The sequence below is a fragment of the Balaenoptera ricei genome, chromosome 20 (genome assembly GCF_028023285.1).
Source record: "Balaenoptera ricei isolate mBalRic1 chromosome 20, mBalRic1.hap2, whole genome shotgun sequence".
Lineage (NCBI taxonomy): Eukaryota > Metazoa > Chordata > Mammalia > Artiodactyla > Balaenopteridae > Balaenoptera > Balaenoptera ricei.
The window spans coordinates 8,870,620-8,890,467 of NC_082658.1; the positions used below are offsets into that span (position 1 = coordinate 8,870,620).

Consider the following 19,848-nt stretch of genomic DNA (forward strand, 5'->3'; position numbering starts at 1 on the left):
GCCATTGAACATAATCCTTCATAGTCTTTGTTACTGTTTTTAGAATTTCAGTCCCACTGTTTATAACACATGAAATTAGTTATTATTTTCACAATCAACATGTACTAAATCAACCGGTATGTTTCTGTGTTCACCCTTGTTTCTTGCAGTCTTCTCTTTCCTCCTGGGTTGACTTTTCTTCTTGCTAAAATTCACCCTTTGGTAAATCTTTCAGGGGTGGTTTGCGGTAGGGGAACTCTTTCTTAGACTTTGCAAGTCTGAACATGTCTGTTCTGTACTCTCACTCTTGAATGATAGTTTAGCCAGCTATAGAATTCTAGGATGACGATTGTGTTCCTTTAGCCCTTGGAAATATTTCTCCAGACTACAAGAAATCTGCTGAATTTTATTCATTCCTTTGTGGATAATCTGTCTTTTTGTCTCTGTTACCTTTTTGGATTTTCTCTTTATCCTTGCATGTGGTACAGTTTCACTATTCAGTATCTGAGTGTGAATTGATGTTTATTTATCATGTGCTGCATTTTGTGTTCAAAAGATTTTGGCTATTATCTTTTAGAATATTATTTTTGCATCATTCCTTCTATTCTCATCTTCTGAAGTCCCTGTTAGACATATTCGGAAGCTTCTTGATCCACCCTTGTGTTTCTTACCTGTAACTTCTTATTTTGTCTGTTTCACTTATTTATTTCTGAGCCACATTCTCAGTAATATCTGCCAACTAATTCTCTCTTCAGTGTGTCCAACCAAGTGTATTCTGTTGAGTTTTTAATTTCAATAATCACACCTTTTACCTCTGGGATTTCTAGTTGATTCTTTTTCAAGACCACCTATTTTTGTTTCATTTAAGCCAGTTTGGGTTTCATAATTAAAAAATTTTATTTGATAATCCTACATATTTTTATTTGAAAATCATTTTCAGATTCCTCTGTTATTTCCATTTCTTATGGAATGATTTTATATCTCCATGGTTGATTTTTCTTGATAATCTTTATTAGCATTAACTATGCCCATGTTTGGGGGGTCAGGTTTGTAGGCTCATCTTGAGTAAATGTTTCTTTCTCTTTAATCCTCCCCCATTCCACCACCTTCCCCCATTTTCCAGTGGCCTCCACTTGGCCTCCTGGTGGTCCCAGTCCAGAACAGTGAAGTCATTTCCTGTTGGCTCAGAGAACCCATCTCCTGGGGGGATGTTGGGCATATTGGGGGCCCAGTTGCTAAGTCCCTGGGTGTCATGGCTTGGAAGCTATGCTTGCTTCCTCCTGCTTCTCCAGGTACACAGCTGAGAGCCCTGCTCCAGCCCCTGTGCCGAGCGTGGCTCCAGTCCCTGCTTCGTTTAGTGTCTGTTACATGGAGATGGGTGTCTTAGTTTTTATTGTGGTTATGTCTTTTAAGTTTCTCTTTTTATAGTTTATGTGTCTTTCTCTGTCTCTTATGTCTATATGGGATGACTTGAAAAATGAACTTAAAGTGCCATCTATTTTTTTTTTTGAGCTTTAAATGTTTCCTTTTATTGTAAGCCCATTAAAAATGGAAAACCAGTGTACATTTTTAGTTTCCTGGAATGTAATAGGTTTGAAGGTTAATTTTAAAAAGTAAAACCTCATTAAACTGACCCAAATGTGAGCTCAGCTGAACATTTTTGTTCCATAGTGGTTGGGCTCTGCCAGCTGCATGCAGGCGACAAATAATAAATTACTATTCCCACTTAAAAGTTGGAGGTAATAACATTTCCTAGCAAGATAAATCGTGTCAGTTTCTCTCTATTCGAAGCCTCTTTGCTAATTGAACTTAGTTGTTAATTTTTAATAAACGATTTTATTGAATTATAGCATTGACACTAGAAAAGTGCACAGATTATAAGTGTACGACGTGAAGAACACAGCACGTGGATACACCTGTGCAGCCTCTACCCGATCCTGAGCAACCCTGTGGCCTGGGTCATGGTCTCCATCCCAAGGTCAAGAAAGCAAAAGATCAGAGAGGTCAAGGGCTTTTTCCAAGGTTCCCAGCTAGGAGGGCACAGCCAGGCCTCATGGCTGGGGGGTGGGGGGTAGGGGGAGCAGGGGGGAAGGGCTGGAAAGGTGGGAAGTGGCAGCTGGGAGCAGAGAAATGTAACTTCTGACAGGACCTGGGGAGGGGCGAACCCACCGGACTCTGGTGTAGAGACAATCATTTTACTGCCCCTGGCTTTGGGATTTCACAGTCCAGTTTTGTTTGTTTTTTTAATTGGAGATTTTAAGATGGAGTGGCTATGTCTTCATTTCGCCAAAAAGATAAATTTTAAAAGACACACACTACTTCCTATTACCATTATTTTATTTTTTAAAATTTATTTATTTATTGGCCGCACCATGCGGGCGTGTGGGATCTTAGCTCCTGGACCAGGGATCGAACCCGGGCCCCCTGCAATGTAAGCAGAGTCTTAACCGCTGGACCGCCAGGGAAGTCCCGCCATTGTTTTATTTTTTTTAAGGACTTTTTCTCATGTAGGACATTTATACATGTAGGAAGGGAAAATTTCAGAATAAAGACCAGTCCTTTGAACATCTTCAGCTTTACTTGAAAAAAAAAAAGCAAAAACCAAAAAAGCCAGAAACAGAACCCCAGAACCTTACCTCTTTGCATTGTGCTCGCTTGTCTCATTTTGCCTCTGACAGGTGAGGACTTGTCACAGGCTGGCTCCAGTCCCCAGCCTGGTGTTTGGGAACCCTGAATGTGGGGATGATCAAAGCTCCCTTGCAAGGCTACTAGTCTAGGTCTGGGAGCTGAGGCCACATGGTTTCCAGCTTCAGCAAGGAAAATTACAGGATGATCGGTTAAATTCTAATCTCAGATAAACAATCATTTTTTAGCATCAGTATATCCCAAGTACTACATGGGACATACTTATACTACAAAAATTATTGTTGCTTATCTGAAGCTCAGAGCTAACTGGACATCCTGTATTTTATCTGGCCACTTCATGAGGGACACTTAGAGCACAAGAGGACTGTGGGATTGCCAAGGAGAGCCAGAAGGCGCTGCGGGGATGGTCATGTCCCCCCCCAGTCCCGACTCCCCTCCGTGACCCTCGGCCACGCTCAGCTGCAGCCCCTGAGGGCTGCCAGCTCTTTCCCAACACTCTCACTGGCCCTGTCTGGCAGGCCCTATATTTATTTATGTTTTTAATGAAAGTAAATGAAGATTCGCTTACTCTGGGGAACTGTACCGCGATTGCTCTCATGATAAGTGGAGACACCTGGCCTTCCTCTCGGGTCCTGCGTGGGGCCCGTTCCCACCGGCTGCCCTTCACCCCATCATCAAATGTGTATCAAGCGCCTCTGCACACCTGGCTCACCGTCCACTTGGGGACGCAGGGGCGTCACCCAACCCCAGGACAGTCCAGGACAGGCATCTTTATCCCCACGGAGCAGACGAGGAAACTGAGGTACAGAGGTTTGGGGTCGTGCACGAAGGCATAGTGCTGAGAGCCAGCGGTGCTGGGATCTCAGCCCAGACCTCTGGCTTCCTGCCACCAGGCCCGTGGGCTCAGCCCAGGGAGCATTGTAAAAGCTCCGTCCCAGAGATTCTGATCGAATGGGCCTGGGGCGGGGCCTGAGTGGGTGGCTGTAAAAGCTCCCTGGGAGATTCCAATGGAGGGAGATAACTCTAGCTTCTCCCTGCTACAGAGATAAGGTCAGAGGAAACCTCCCCGTGGGAGGGGAAGCCCCACAGAGGAGGAGGAGAAAGAAGAGGAGGAGGAGGAGGAACTCCATCCTGTTCCAAAGACCAGATTAGAGTCCTTGGAAAGGGTGTTCCCGGGGGAAGGGACAGCAGGAGCAAAGGCACGGGGGTGGGGGTGGGTGGGAATGTGCTTGCCGTTGAGTGAACAGGATGGGCAGTGTTGAAGACAAGACCCAAGATGGGGGGTTGCCTGCGCTCTCCTCTAGAGGCTTCTCGGAGATTCCCAGCTTCCCCTTGAGCCAAAGGCGCTGGTGAAATGTCAGTCCCTCCCCTTCCTCATTCCTGGGATGCAGTTTTCCCATCAGAAAGCTCATCCTGACTCCTTCTCCTGTGGGATAGTAGAGGGATAGAGTAGGAGTAGGCAAGGCCAGCAAGAGGGGACAAGGGCCAAGGTTCAGAAGAGTCTTCTAAGGTGTGTGTCTAGCCCTGGCTGAGATATGCCCTCCCTGCCCCCATCTGACCAAGTGTGGTGTACAAGCATCCTTTCCCAAAGGACGTCCCATGGAACAGTAAGGGGCCCTGTGATGAGAGTCCTGGAGTCCAATGAGCTTGGGAAATGCTGCATGCTGCAACCCAGAGATGGAGACTCGCAGCATCTATGAGCATATTAAAGGCTCTGAGAAGTCCTGCAACGAAGAGCAGCCCAGCAAGATTGTTTAATGATAAGTGTTGCCACTTTGTAACCTCAGAGCTCTCTTTTCTGTGAACATTATGGATTATGCCCCCCCCACCGCTGCTGCCCCCGACACCGCCCCCCCCCCCCCCGCCCCTGGAGGCAGGCAGTCGCTACATGAGGATAGTTAGTGGTTGTTCCCGGGAGTGCCACTGAAGGCTTCCCTGAAGAAGTGTGGGCAATGGGGGCGTCATCAGGGTCTGCGCTGCCCAGGCTGATCTTCCAGAAGAGCCGCCCCTTCCTCAGGCTGCTGGTGAGGGAGGGCAGCGTCTCCTCTGAGGAAGCACTTTGTGTGAATCCAGGATGGATCTCTCCCTGGAAGAGGCTCAGTCACTGTTTGAGGCCTGATCTGGGAGACCAAGGGAGTCTGAGTCCCAGGATTTGGGGGTCAGCCCTGGCTTTCATGGTCTGTGGGACTCAGCCAATGACAGGCCCAAACACCTGCTTCATGGGGACGGAAATCCTACTGTGTGTGCACTGGGTAACCTCAGACTCCATGTCATAGATTCTCTATAATGAGGACTTACATGGGAACTGCCCATCTGAAATGAGTGGTTAAAGGTGCTTTGAAAATTGGCGGGCCAAATGGCCCAAATCTAGAAGAAAAAGAACTTGCTTTAGGTCCTAATAACAAATATGTTTAGTTGTAAAAGATTTCAAGATAAAACAAAGAGGCTTTTACAACATACCAACATTGACCTCAAAAAAATGTGTCCATGGATAAAAATAATATTATCCATTGATATGTTCCTGTCCATATGTGTATACATAGCATGTAATCTATTTTTTTTTAGATTATGAAAGTAATATATGTTCATTATGGAAAACACAGAAAAGTACAATAAAGGGAACAAGTCACCCACAATCCCACGACTGACGGGCAGTGCTGTTGGCGCTCAATGTATTGCTTTCCTTTATTTTTATGTTTTTCTTTGATTATTATAAAATTATGTTTTATGTTTCTGTTTTCTACACAAGTAAAATCTTTTTGTGCATATAGCCCTTGTAGCCTTCATTTAAAAAAATAATTTATTGGACTTATCTGGTGGCACAGTGGTTAAGAATCCAGTTGCCAATGCAGGGGACACGGGTTCCAGCCCTGGTCCAGGAAGATCCCACATGCCGCGGAGCAACTAAGCCCGTGCACCACAACTACTGAAGCCCGTGTGCGTAGAGCCCGCGAGCTACAACTACTGAGCCCACGTGCTGCAACTACTGAAGCCCGTGCGCCTAGAGCCCATGCTCCGCAACAAGAGAAGCCACCGCAATGAGAAACCTGAGCACCACAATGAAGAGTAGCCCCCGCTCGCCGCAACTAGAGAAAGCCTGCGCGCAGCAACGAAGACCCAATGCAGCCAAAAAAAGTAAATAAAAGAAAATTAAAAAAATTTTGTTTTAAATTATATGTTTTATGTTTCTATTTTCTACACAAGTAAAATCTTTATGTGCATATAGCCCTTATAGCCTTCATTTAAAAAAATAATTTCTTGGACTTCCCTGGTGGTCGAGTGGTTAAGACTCCTCGCTCCCAACGCAGGGGGCCTGGGTTCGATCCCTGGTCGGGGAACTAGATCCCGCGTGCGTGCCGCAACGAAGATCCTGAGTGCCACAACTGAGACCCGGCGCAGCCTAAATAAATAAATAAATATTTTTAAAAAAATTTCTTGAGGTGAAATTCACATAACACAAAATAACCATTTTAAAGTGAGCAATTCAGCGGCATTTAGAGCATTTACAATGATGTGCGACCACCATCCCCCGTGAGTTCCAAAACATTTCCTGAAGTCCTCAGAGTTGTGTCTGCTCTTCTGCCAACTAAGAGAACTGTTATTATTTAAATCTCAACCTGTCCTTGAGCACTAGCTTGTTTTAAACCTCCCGGTATTGTCAGTAAGACTGCTGCCAGCACCTCTGGGTCTGCCTTTTGTTGGCGAGTCTGTTTCCATTAGGCAGGGCCTGGGCATTCGTGTCCCCTCCCGCACTTCAGTTCCCACCTCTCCCCAGCTGAGACCCCACCTCTGACGCCAAACCACACACCCTGACGCCTTGGATGCTTTAGAGTCTCCTCAGCACCGCGTACCCGGAACCCAGCCGGTCTTCTGTCATTCTTGCCTCTCTCTGCCGAGGGTACCACCTGCCATCCTGCTGTTCCCGTCAGAATCCTGAGCCACCCCGTCACCTCCCTCCCTCTTGGCCTCCCGTGCCGCCCGTCCCCAGGTCCCGGTGATTTTCTCTTCAGAATTCCTCTTGGATACTCTGGAATTTCCCTCTTCACATCTGTCCATCTCCCCATCATGGTCCAAGCCACCATCTCTTCGTGCTGGGAACACTGCTTTAAGGCACCCAGCTGGACTCTCATTCCCTCCTGTCGCTCCCCTGTTTGTCTATTTTTATTTGTTGGTTTGTTTACTTATTTATTTATTTTTTCAATTTTTGGGCCGCACCGCGCGGCACATGGGATCTTAGTTCCCCCACCAGGGATCGAACTCCCGTCCCTTGCAGTGGAAGCATGGAGCCATAACCACTGGACCTCCAGGGAAGTCCTCCCCCCTGTTCATCTAGAGCCTCATTTTCAAAATGCCGATCCGGTCACGTCAGCCCCACTCTTCCCCTCTCGGAACCTTTCCATGACTTCCCTTTTCTTGTAGGATCTTTATCCTAAAGATAAATCCAAGACGTTGCCGTGCCTACCGGGCCTGGTTCCTCCACCATCTCTCCAGCATCTCTGGGCCCCAGCCTCCTGGGTCCTCTTCCGGTTCCTTGTATGGACTATATTTCCTCCCACCACAGGGCCTTTGCTGTTCTCTGCCTGCAATCTCTTTCCCCTTGTTTTTCCTGGTTAATCTCTGTTCATCTTCCTGGCCTCAGCCCAATCTACCCTTCTCCAGGGAAGCCCTCCCTGACCCCAGACCAGCTGCGAACCTTTTAGTGTATACCCTCATTGTGCCTTCTTATGTGGTTATTTGGTTAATGTTTGTTTCCCCTACTAAAGTATAAGCTTTAGAGGGCAGGGACCATAATGAGTAATCAAGAAATATATATTGAATCAACCAACGAGAAAGCAGTATAATTACTGGAACAAAGCACATGGGCACTTTTTAAAAGCCATTTAAATTTTATTGCCAAGTGCTTTCTGGAAAGGTGGGAGCAGCGTACATTCCCACATTGCATAGGAGAACGTCAGTGCAGCCACACCTTTACCGTAAATTGTACACAGGCAGCAAGGCCTCAGTCATCTGACAAGTTCAAGCTTGGGGACTACCAGAAGTCAGAGAACAGTCAGCAGCAGAGATGCTAAGCCAAGCAGGGGAGAGAGCAGCTGAGCTGAGCTTAAGAAGCAAAGGTGGCCACACCCCCAGCGTGAGCCGGCCCCTCTTGGGTCAGGAGACAAAGGCAGTGCCCCCAGTTGGCCTGCGAAAGCCAAGTCTGACCATTCAGGTCTGGAAACCTGAGGGATCAGCTGGGGAAAGGACTAGAAAGAAGTGGACAGAAGAGAAAGAAGAAAAAGTGAACAGAAGCAGCAGAGCTCAGAAACGGAGGCAGATGGCAGAGGCCATGGCTGGGGCAGGAAGCCTCAGACCTGCTGACGATGGGAGAAGGTGCAGTGAGGGCACCCATGAAGGCTCTCTGCTCTCATTTCTGGTACCTGGGCCGGGACGACTCAAAGTCCAGGACTGCCCACCAGGGCGGCCGCTGTGGCCTCCCCATGGCAGGTTGCTTCTGAGATGGTCCCAGTGAACTCTGCCTCCTGGTACTCTGGACTGCCACTTCCATGGTCAGATCATGAGACTGTAATGTCCATTTTGCCAGCAGACCATCTTTCTTACTGGCTTTGATGGACAAGTTGCTACGTTGGGAGTCTCGCATGGCAAGGAACTGAGTTCTAGTCGGCTAAAAAGTGAGGCTTTCCAACTAAGAGCGTTTAGGGAGCTGAGTCTGCCAACAACCATGTGAGCTTGGACGTGGCTCCTTCCCCAGCTGAGCCTTCAGATGAGACCCAGCCTCCGCCAATACCTCGGCTTTAGCCTGTGAGATACTCTGAAGCTGATAACCCAGCTAAGTCGTACCCGGATTCCTGACCACAGAAACTGTGCGACAATAAATGTGTGTCATTTTAAGCCACTGGGTTTGTGCTGACTTGTTATGTGGCAATAGACAACTAATACACCGCAGTGCTCTGGCTTCCTTGCAATACGGAGGTCTCTGGGTGATCAGACCCTTACTGAGTGGCTCAGGGCTCCAAGTTCAAGGGTTACAATCAAACAAAAAGCCCTCCCGGATTCAAAGGGAGGGAACACAGAGAAGCATGCCAAGCTCATATGTGGAGGAGCAGGAGGGGCGGGAGATATTGTTGTGACTGTTTAGGGAAAACAGTCTGACACAACCCGCCCTCGGCCACAACAACTCACATCTCTCCCACGTGCAGAATACGCTCACTCGACTCCAAGACCCCGAAAGTCTCACCCACCATGGTGTGCATGCTCAGACTCGAGGTGCAGGATCTAGTCCTGTAAATCAGTGCAGATGGGTGCTGGGTGAGGGGGGCGTTCTTCAAGGCCTTCACCCCGGGGGTTGTTCTCCCTGCCTTGGCTCTGCCTCTGAGTCATACTTCCTTTTTCATAAGAAAACTGAGTTTGCAACTAAACAGCTTTCCCAGCCTGCTTCCTTCCTCTAATAGTTTGAGTCCAAAATCCTCTTTTTCATTTTGTCCTGCCTTCATCCCACTGAGTCAAAGAACCTAATTAATTCCTCTCAAAACCTGGGGGATGCCTATGTGTTAATTTAAAATCCATTCTATGAGATTAAAAACCTTACCCACAAACCTTTTTCTTTTTTTTAAATAGACTTTTTTAAGAGCAGTTTTAGGACTTCCCTGGCGGTCCAGTGTTTAGGACTCGGTGCCTTCACTGTGGGGCCCCAGGTTCGATCCCTGGTTGGGGAACTAAAATCCCACATGCCTCGCGGTACAGCCAAATTAAAAAAAACAAAAAACAGTTTTAGGTTTATGGAGAGTCAGAGAGTTCCCATACGCACCGCCCCCTTGTCGTTTCCTCTCTTATGAACATGTTGCATTAGTGTGGTATATTTGTTACAATTGATGAGCCAATATTGATATTTGATTACTAACTAAAGTCTGTAGTTTACATCAGGGTTCACTGTTGGTGTTGTACATCCTGTGGGTTTGGGCAAATGTTTCATGTCATGTATCCACCATTACAGTGTCATACAGAGTAGTTTCACTGCCCTAAATATCCCTGTGCTCCACCTCTTCATTCCCCCACCTCCCCCCACCCCTTGGCAACCACTGATTACTGTCTATAGTTTTGCCTCTTCCAGAATGTCATATAGCTGGAATCATACAGTCTATAGCCTTTTCAGATTGGCTTTTTCCGCTCAGCACCACAAACTTTTTGAGTTAAGCCCTCTCTACCCTCACATGAGGATGCAGTGGGTGGATCCCCTTGAGAGTTTAGAATCTACTGCAAGGTATGCTCTGAAGATCCTCAGAAAGCCTTTGTGAAAGCGTTCATGAGGCATCTCGACACTTTTCTCTGAAGTCTTAACAAAGGATCTTCTAGTCCCATTTGGACTTCTTTGTTCTGAAGCCCTTGACTTTGAGACTCCTTTGCTGGCTGAAAAGACTGTCCTGGTCCTTTGCATTCCCTCCTAATTCCACTTGGAATTGGATATTTTGCTTTTAGCTCATCTCTCTCCTTTTTAATTTTATTACATTGCCTTCAACATTCTGCCTGGAAACCTTCTTAGCTAGATCATCAGGTTTGCTGCATACACTTGGTGTCTATTTTCTGTGCTACCGCAGGCAACAGTTGTGCTAAACTTTCTGCCACCAAATTACGAAGGTTTCCTTTCTTCCCACGTCCAATAGCTTTCTCTTTGCTTCTCTTCAAGCTCTCGCCAACTTCCTCCAAGACAATCAGGCTTCTGCCCACCTCGCACTCTCATAGCCAGTGCCACATGTTTTAGGTCTGAGTGACAGCAGCACAGCAAGACACTTAATATACATCACTTTCCTAATCGTTACATCCGCCTTGCACACTATGTAAGGGATTGTAATCCCCGTTTATAGGAGTGGAAATAGAGACAAACTATAGGACTTGTCACAAATCACACAGTAGGTGAGGGAGCTGAATGTTGAAAAACAATTTAAAAATTGGATAGCATGGTAGCCTCGGGACACTTAGTGAAGGGGCAACGTAGTAGTATGTGAATCTGTAATGGTTAAACGTGTCATTTAAGATGATCTTGGGACTTCCCTGGTGGTCCAGTGGCTAAGACACCACGCTCCCAATGCCAGGGGCCCGGGTTCGATCCCTGGTTGGGGAACTAGATCCTACATGCATGCCACAACTAAAGATCCCAAATGCCGCAACTAAGACCCAGTGCAGCCTAAATAAATAAATAAAATAAAATTTTTAAAAAAATTTATTTTATTTATTTTTGGCTGCACTGGGTCTTCGTTGCTGCGCGTAGGCTTTCTCTAGTTGTGGCGAGCCGGGGCTACTCTTCGTTGCTGTGCGCGGGCTTCTCATTGCGGTGGCTTGTCTTTGTTGCAGAGCATGGGCTCTAGGCGCACGAGCTTCAGAGGTTGTAGCACGCGGGCTCAGTAGTTGTGGCACATGGGCTTAGTTGCTCTATGGCATGTGGGAACTTCCTGTACCAGGGCTCGAACCCGTGTCCCCTGCATTGGCAGGTGGATTCTTAACCACTGCGCCACTAGGGAAGTCCAATAAAATAAATACATTTTTTTAAATGTGTAAAAAAAAAAAAAGATGATCTTGAGCCACGAGAAAAAGGGTCACTAACATTTGGTATACTCTACTCATTGAGGCAAGTGATTACATCATACAGTTTACAGAGTTGTACATAAAATTAAAATTTCGTGCTTAAACAGTTTACCTTCATGCATCCTGAAAAAGCACTCATTCCCCCTCCTTCCCTCCCTCTCTCTTGTCTTTCCTTCAGATTTTTGGCAGTTTTTTAATGTGCAATATCACTACAACACAGGTGTCTTGATTCCTGGGTGCTCAGGTACTTGTGAATTATGACTCACAGGCAGAAATGCTAGCATTGAGAGGCCAACCAAACACAGAGGACACCCAAGGGTTCTCCATGACTCCAGGATCCATCTACTCAGAGGATGGAAGTGTACCAGAGCACCTTTGACTTGAGCTAAGCGAAACAACCAACCCCTAACGTGCCCATTAGACAGATTCGTTTTTAAAAATTGTTTTGAATTTTATTTTATTTTTTTATACAGCAAGTTCTTATTAGTTATCTATTTCATACATATTAGTGTATATATGTCAATCCCAATCTCCCAATTCATCCTCCCACCCCCCCATCCCCCCACCGCTCCCCCTGGCCACTTTCCCGCCTTGGTGTCCATGCGTTTGTTCTCTACATCTGAGTCTCTATTTCTGCCCTGCAAACCGGTTCATCCCGTTAGACAGATTCTTGAGAGGTAGTTGGGCCTTGGGAAGCTCAGGCATCAGTATGGGGGTGCTATCACCATGCCTACTGGCCAGAATGAGGACAGAGCTCAGCCTTCTGGCTTGGCCAGACCGAAATTTGCAGGAGCTGGTACAAGCAGCACTTGGGGGTGTGTGTGTGAGTGTCGATATCCCAGAATCCAAGGACAGCTGTTCACCGTTCATCTCTGCTCCCCAGGCCTGTGGCTATTCCCCTCCCTTCGCCTCCTCCCCAGGTCCCCAGATAAGGAGTTGGAGGTTGGCCCAGGTGGAGTCCAGTGTCCACTCTGGTCCAATCAGCTCTAGCCAGGGGTTAGAGGAGGTCACGTGGCTGGGCTGCTCTCTCTGCAGGTCTGTGGCTGGACAGATTTCTTTTTTTTAGAGGAGATAATTTTATTTATTTATTTATTTATTTATATTTATTTTTGCTACTCCGGGTCAGTTGCCGCTCGCGGGATCTTTGCTGCAGCACTTGGGCTCTTAGTTGCGTCATTCGGACCCTTAGTTGAGGCATGCGGACTTCTTAGTTGTGGCATGCATGTGGGATCTAGTTCCCCTACCAGGGATCCAACCTGGGCCCCCTGCATTGGGAGTGCGGAGTCTTACCCATTGGACCACCAGGGAAGTCCTGGACAGATTTCTTACGAAGGGGAACAGGAGAGACAGACAATCTGACGGAACCACATGTGCCTCGGTTCTTATTTATACAGGTTTTCTACACTCTGGCAGGAAATGAAAATGCTGCTTAGACCCCCAAGGAAAGTAAAGGAGAAAGAAAAGGGAAGAGGTGCTTTGGTGACGTTAAGTCTACTTTCGGTCTCCTGTACACTCTTTGGATTGTCGGGCAGAAGGCAGCGTCGTGCCCTTGCTGACAGTTTGCGGCGCTCCCCGACCCCTTTTTTCATCTGGGGGCCTCGCTGCCCCTGCGTATCTCTCTCCGCAGGTTCTGGGATACTACGAGCCTCTGGCTTGGCCACACCCTTCCCTCTGCCAGGAACAGCCTGCCTCCCCATCACCTTGGCTTCCTGGCAAATTCCTGCTCATTCTTTAAAACCTTGTTTTGAATCACCTCAGTAAAACTCTGACAACACCCTCTAGACAAAATTCATCACTTTTTCCTCTGTACATTAAAAAAAGTCGTTTTATTATGGAAAATTTCTTTAGCGTACAAAGGCAGAGAGAATTCTTCTGTACAATTTTTGCTCAGGAACGCACACTCTCCTCACTGCTTATATTACCCGGGCTGTAAAGACGCGTGTCCTTGTATCTGCTCTCCTAGGTCGAGGCCCTGTGCGCGCACAGTACCCGGTGCAGGGGAGGTGCTCAATATTTCTCAGATGGAACAGAAATTATCATCTGGTCCAACGCACCCATTTTACAGATGAGGTGCCCGAGGCCCCAGTTCAAGGAGTCAATGCAGTCTGCCCTCTTGATTACCAGAAAAGTAGCGGGACAAATATGGTACCTCGCCTGCCCTGCCCTGCCCTGGTCCACTAAGCCGGCGTCCGGTCCGACCCCCGGGGCTGTGCCGGCGCGCTACCGCCCGGCCCGGCGGCCGCTCCCTCCGCCCTCCTCCTGCTGCCACCTGGCGCGGCCCCGCCCCGCCCGGACTCCGGACTAGAAAGTGGCGGCGACGCCCCGGAAGGAACCATTCGCGCCAGGGGGGTGTGGCGGCTGAGGACGGCTGTCGCCTTGGCGACCCCCACCCTGGGACCGCTTGCGTCGCGGCTGCAGTGCAGGGGCCGCGGGGACGGGCCCGGGCCGAACGGGGGTCGAGCGCAGGGCCGGGCTCAGGGCTGCTGCCTCTCCAGGCCGGGCGTCAGGAGGCGCGGCCCGCGGGGCTCCGCCAGGTATGGGGCTGCGCGGGGCGGGGCTCAGCGCTCACCTCCGCGCGGCGGGGCGGGGCCGGGGCCGGGCAGGGCCGCCCGTCCTCCCCGCCCCCATCCCTCCCACTCCCGGCCCGGGATTAGCGACCTGGGAGCCCGCGGCCCGCGGCCTCGCCGCCTCACTTTCCTGGGAGCGGCAGCCACAGCGGCACCATGAGGAAGTCGTACTCAGGTGGGCGCCGCGCCCGGATTGGGGAGGGGTGTGTCCCGGGGCGAGCCCGTCTCACCTGAGCGGAGGCGGTCGCGGGTGGCCGAGTGGGTCCTCGAGGCGGGGACACCGCGGGGCTCCGGGCTCCCGGTTCAGATTTTGATGTGTGGGGCGTTCGCGCCGGCCAGTTGACGCAGCTCCACCCCGCATCGGGATCGCGGGGTCCTGGAGGCATTGAGCCCCTCGACGGACTTGGCTTTCCCCTTTGCTCCAAGTCGCCTCCCCAAGGCCGCGGGGCCCGCGCTGGCCCGAGACCACAAGTGCCTGGGGGAGTCCGGGTGCTCGAGACCTCCGACCCCTGCACGGTTGGGCCCCGATTCTGACCTTGGCCGAGGGTCTCCTGCCCCTGTACGTCGGCCACTACTCGCTCAGGTGTCTGGAGGGGCCACTGTGGGAGCCGCTGCCCTGGGCTGGCCGACCCTCCTGCTCGCCCTCCTCCCCCCTTGCACCTTCTCTGGAATCGCTGACTTCACAGGTGCCGCGGGTGCAGGCGTTTTGTGGTCCACCTCCCCCGACACCCCCCACAACCTCCGCGGGGCGTTTGTGTGCGTGGGTGGGGGCTGGGTGGAGGATTTCCTTGGGGTCAGCCTCCAGGACTGGTGGTCCAGGTCACAGCATCCTTTCTTCCCGTGATTTCCTGTTATTCCTCTACCCAGTGGAGCACGGGAACTTCGCCAAATGGGACCATCTAGCTGCACCCCAGCTTGGCAACTCGGATTCACCTTTTAGGTATCAAGATGCCGTCAGGTGTGCTGGCATCCTAGGTCCACTAGCAGGCCTGACCTCACATAGGTGGAGGGGGCCTGACCAGTTCTTATCATGTGCACAGGATCCTTTATAACCATTTCCCCCTTGGGTACTATGAAGTACCATTCTATGGATGGGTAAACTGAGGCCACGAGCCTTGAAGGGCAGGTTAAGTGTAATCCAGATCTCTGTTCTTTTTTTTTTTTTTTTTAATTATTTTATTTATTTATTTTTGGCTGCCTTGGGTTTTCGTTGCTGCGCTGGGGCTTTCTCTAGTTGTGGCCAGCGAGGGCTCCTCTTCGCTGCACTGCGCAGGCTTCTCACTGCCATGGCCTGTCCTGTTGCGGAGCACGGGCTCTAGGCGTGTGGGCCTCAGTAGTTGTGGCTCGTGGGCTCTAGAGTGGAGGTTCAGTAGTTGTGGCGCACGGGCTTAGTTGCTCCACGGCATGTGGGATCTTCCTGGACCAGGGCTCGAACCTGTGTCCCCTGCACTGGCAGGCAGATTCTTAACCACTGCACCACCAGGGAAGCCTTCTGTTCTTTTTTATTTCCCTTTTTTTCTTGGTGATATTTTCCCCAAAGGATCCAGGCAGGATCCTTTGTCTTCCTCAGTTGTCAAATTATAAACAGCATTTCTTCTTCTGCTAACCCTGAAAAATTTGTCCTCATGTTCCTCCCCTTAATCTATTCGGACATGAAGTTTTCTGCCAAGGACTCATGAATTAATTTTTCTTCATAAGAGGACAGAGTCATGGTACTTAGTTGGAGCTGAAGAGGTCATTTGGGCCATTTTGGGGGTCATTTTTTGACCCTTCCTTTGGGTCATTTTTTCCAGTCTCTTCCTGCTTTCCACATTCAGAAAGGAAAACAAGTAAAGAATAACTCGTCTCAAAGAGGGTTACTCAGAACTTCCCCTAAAATGGCCTTCCGGGCCAGTGGCATAGAATTTCAACTTTCACCCCCTGTTGCAAACAGCATGGCCCTCAGACACCCTGCTCACAGCTTGGTCTCAGGAGCGTGGGAGCGTTGATGTAATGGTGGGGGAGGAGGGGGCTTCCAGGTGGCGTGCGCTGGGGTTTGGCGCGCAGCCTCCCTCCCCAACATGCTCCAAATACTTGAGATGGCCCTTTTCCTGGGTTCTGCAGCCCAGTGTGGCCCAGGGACCCCAGCTGGCTCTTGCCCTTGGCTCTCGAACTTTGCCTCCTGCTGGTCAGTCTGGACAGTGGGGGCCACCAGGGCTCCCTCCCCCTCAGCTGGCCTTTTCCTGGGGGGACTTTGAGACCCTCCTACACAGATGCCAGAGGGCCTCTGAGGCAGGCTCGATGTCTGTTCTCCTCCACGCCTGCCCCCTCCTGCCCTGGCAAATTAAAAAACAAAAAAAGAAGACGAAGGTTTTTGCAGTAGTTAGAAGTAGAGTTCATGGGTGGGTAGGAATCAGCTCTTGTAAAGGCAGCCTCCTCCGTGGCTCCAGTGTTTACCTGAAGGGGCAGGGCCCTGGAGGATGGGCCTGGAAGGGCTTGGACCTCTTCCAGCTTGTTCTCCTCCTGGCGATGGTCCAAGGCGAGCTGGGTCACTCTGTTGCAGTTGTGTGGGGTCGGGCTGGAGGGGGCCGGCCCAGGGGCGGGGTGGCCGCTTGGACCCATTCTGAGGGGCTCTGGTTCTCTTAGTGCCGCCCCCGCCCGGTTCCCAGGAGAGGCGTTTTGCAGAAGTCAGACTGACCCCTATGTAGCATCAATGCCATGAAATTAAGGAAAGCAGCAAACTGTGAAAAATTCCCAGTGTCAAAAATTCAAGGACAGCCAACGAGGAGGGCTTTTATTTTTCACCTGGGTTGAGTGGGATGATTGCTTCTGGACCTGTTTAAGGGCTCCAAAATAAATCAAATATGTTCTCGGTAGAGCTGGCTTGAACACTCACGAGTCTCTGAAAAGTGGGGAATTTTCAAAATGTTTGAGGGGATCCCGAGTGCCTTAGATATACATTCACTGGACACACATTATGTGTTAGGCCTGTGCAGCCAGGGCCTCCACGGTACAAAGATGATGGAAAGACGTGGTCCTTGCTTGCAGGGAAGCTGCATTCTCACTGGGGAGGCAGGATGCAGGTGGGACCCTGGCTGGTTAACAGCCCCCAACCCCCTCCCGAGCAGTACGGGCTCCAAATGCCCAGGCGGGAGGTTTCCGGGAGAGGCAAGATTGAACTGGGCCTTGAGGAGTGAGCAGCTCTGAGAAGGTGGAGAATAAAAAGGGCCCTTCTAGGTGGGGAACAAAGCGAATGCCCAGTGGGGCTGCAGGATGCCAGGCGGGTGTGTGGGGGCAGGCTCTGTCTGGTAGCTCCAGTTCTGCTCCACGCCCTTCCTGGATCTACCTCACCTGATGCTCCAACGGGGCAGAGCTGCAAGCGGTGTGGCCCAGTGGTTCATAGCACGGGCTCCTGGAATTAAATCGTAGGCTGGCACCTCCTCGATGTGGGGCAAGGTACTTGATCTCGGGTGTCTCCTTGGCCTCATCTGTTAAACAGGGACGATGCCAACTGGTTGTCAAGATGAAATGAATTGCTGCATAAAAGGCTTGAAAATGCCTGCTCCGTCCATAACTTCCTGCCCTTGTCTTCATTACCCTTATCAACGGCAGGAAGGACGAAGGACGAGGAGGCGGTGTGTTACCGCCTTTGCCAGGATGCCTGGGGGCTGCCGGCACCCTCCCTGGGCCTCTGCTGGTTTGGAGGCCAGGAGGGCGGCCCAGGCTTCTCCCCCAGCCCCTTGGTGTCAGAGCGGGCTGCTCTCTGAACCCCTCCGGTGTCCTGAATTTGGGGCCTCTGGTTGCATACCAGCTCACGTGGAGCCTGCCTTTCAGTGGCCCTGGCTCCCCTGGGAATTCTCAGTGGCGCAGACGCTTATAGCCGAGGCCCGTGAGCCACAGAAATGGGGAGTAAAATCAGACCAGTGTGCACTTGGGAATTATTCGGAGATGCTTGGTGGCTTTCAGGAGATCCCCGAAGAGGTACCTGGCCTACCAAAGGTTAAAAAGCCCTTGCACTAGCGACTCGGAGGCCTGGGCAAGGCGGTAGGCTGCACCCAGAGGAGGCGGGTTAGAGAGATTAGCCAGCGAGAGGCCTTCCCCACGCCCGGCGCTCCGGGAGCTGAGTTCTGGGAAGGAGAGGAGAGCACGTCCCCAGAGCGCTAGCCCCGGGTGAGGGCGAGGAGGGGAGTGCGCGAAGGCCGGTTCCTTCCCCTTCTCGCCCTGCGCCTCCGCCCCCTCCTGCTGCCCCGCCTCCCTCTCCTCTCGCCCCAGCCTGCTTGCTCTGGCTCCTGCAGGGACCTGGGCGGAGAGGAAGAGCCAACTGTGGCAGTCAGTCCATGGCCCCCTTGGACTCGTGCCCAGGATCGTGGACCCCTGTGGACCTCGAGATCCCCCACTTCTTGGGGAGCTGGGGGAGCTGGCAGAGCCTGAATCCTTCCCGGCCTGTTGCAGAGGAGGGAGGCCAGCTCCTGTCTGCCCGCCCTTCTGGCTCACCCCAGACCACAGTCACCTGCCCATCAGCCTATCCCCAGCCTGCCCAGAGGGATTCCGAGAACTGAGTGCCATGCACCCGGCAACGTGCCTGAGTTTGAGACAGCCCACCTTCCTCCTGGAGCCCCCTGGGTGACCAGTTCAAGCCAGGACAGGTGCAGAAGGGACACCGGCTCGCTGCTCAGGAGCAGCGGTCTGGAGTTTATGTCCAGGTGGAAGGGCGGGCTGACCACGTGCCTGGAGCTCCCGTGTGGGTGTCAGCAGCAGAGGACATCTCCCCAGGGACCCCAACAGCAGGAAAAAGGCACTTCCCATCCTCCACCCAGCTGTTTGGGCTGCGCTCCTCTGGGACTCATCCCACATGGATGGGACGTGGGAGGGGGACCTCGTTTCCGCCCGCACTGCTGTTTGTCTGTGAGCAGCGTTGCATGGGCTCTGGAGTTTGCTTAAGATGTACTTGATAAGAAGGGTTCAGCAAACAGCAGTGCAGGGCCTGGCCCTGGGACAACAAGTGAGTGCCAGTTCCTGGGCGGATCCAGCTGGTGGCCTTGGGGGGAGGGGGGCTGGAGAGAGAGACCCCAGGCCTGGGGGGTGTGAGCGGTTGGGTGGGGAGGGAGGTGACATGCTGAGCTCCTACACCCTTGTTGAAGCTATTACTTTGGGACACCCCGGCCCTCGGCGTTGCTGGGGGATTTATGGGGGACCAGTGGGTGCTAATGGCCGGGTGAAGCCCCCAGCGGACCTGCGTGGGCGTGGAGCACACAAGATCACAGCCCCCACTGTGCTCCAGGAGAGACCTTGGCCAGAGAGTCCCAGTGGCAGCTGCCAGAGGTTGCCTGGTCCAGAAGCACTAACCAAAGGGAGCCTGCCCTGGTGGGCACAAGGCCCTGGGGTCGGGGGTACTGCGGTCAGGCCTGGGACCATGGCGCACTGAGCTTCGATGGGAGAGCTGAAGCGTCCCCGAGGCCGGTGGGCTGGCCGTCCCTGCCCCTTCCCTGTTGGGCAGCTGTAACTGGGCCCAGAAGCTGCAGCAGCCGGGTTGAGCTGGGGGGTGCCCGTCTCCCCAAGGTCCCTGGCCTGTTTTGAGTCTCCCTGTAGGTTCAGTCATTCATTCCAGAAGTGTCTGCCGGGTGCCACTGAGTGCCGGCTCCGTGCCTCCTTCCTGCATGCTGGTGGCTCTCAGCACTGCTCTGGAAGGGTGGCCTGGCCTCGCGTCTCCTGGGCTGAGTGTGGCACTCTGCTCCCAGCCCAGTTTCTCTCTGTCTTATCTCCCTGTGCCCGCCCTGGGCCCGGGCCCCTTTGCAGCCCACGTGAAGGGGGGCATTGAGCCGCTGCCCACAGCGGGCGAGGCGGCTCCAGGCGTCCTGCTGTCAGCGGCCTCTTGGAAGCCTTGCAACAACTGAGCTTTGTTCCAGGCCTAATCTGACCTGGTTCTGCGAAGCGTGACTGCTGGCAGCCTGCAGGCCTCCGGGATGGGGAAAGGGGCAACGGCGGGGAGAGTAAGATGATCCCACGTCTCAGGGCGGCCCTTGGCCCAGGCTGCCTCTGGCAGGAATGAGAGTCACGGTCATCCTCTGAACGATGCTGGCTTTGTGATGGGGAGAGGAAC

General features: G+C 51.7%; 1 protein-coding gene across 3 annotated transcripts in view; it reads left to right on the forward strand.

Annotated features, from left to right (window-relative positions):
• The window catches only part of SEPTIN9 (septin 9), a 195,344-nt gene that overhangs the window by 17,498 nt on the left and 157,998 nt on the right, over positions 1-19,848 (forward strand). Inside the window, exon 1 of one of the 3 annotated variants that reach the window (XM_059908648.1) lies at positions 13,833-13,944. The exons of 1 other annotated variant lie outside the window; for it this stretch is intronic. In XM_059908648.1, coding sequence (XP_059764631.1) covers positions 13,926-13,944 — 19 coding nt within the window. In that variant the 5' untranslated portion in view covers positions 13,833-13,925. Of the gene's footprint in view, positions 1-13,832; positions 13,945-19,848 lie in introns of those variants that run through there. One more of the 3 variants, XM_059908652.1, reaches the window with a different exon arrangement.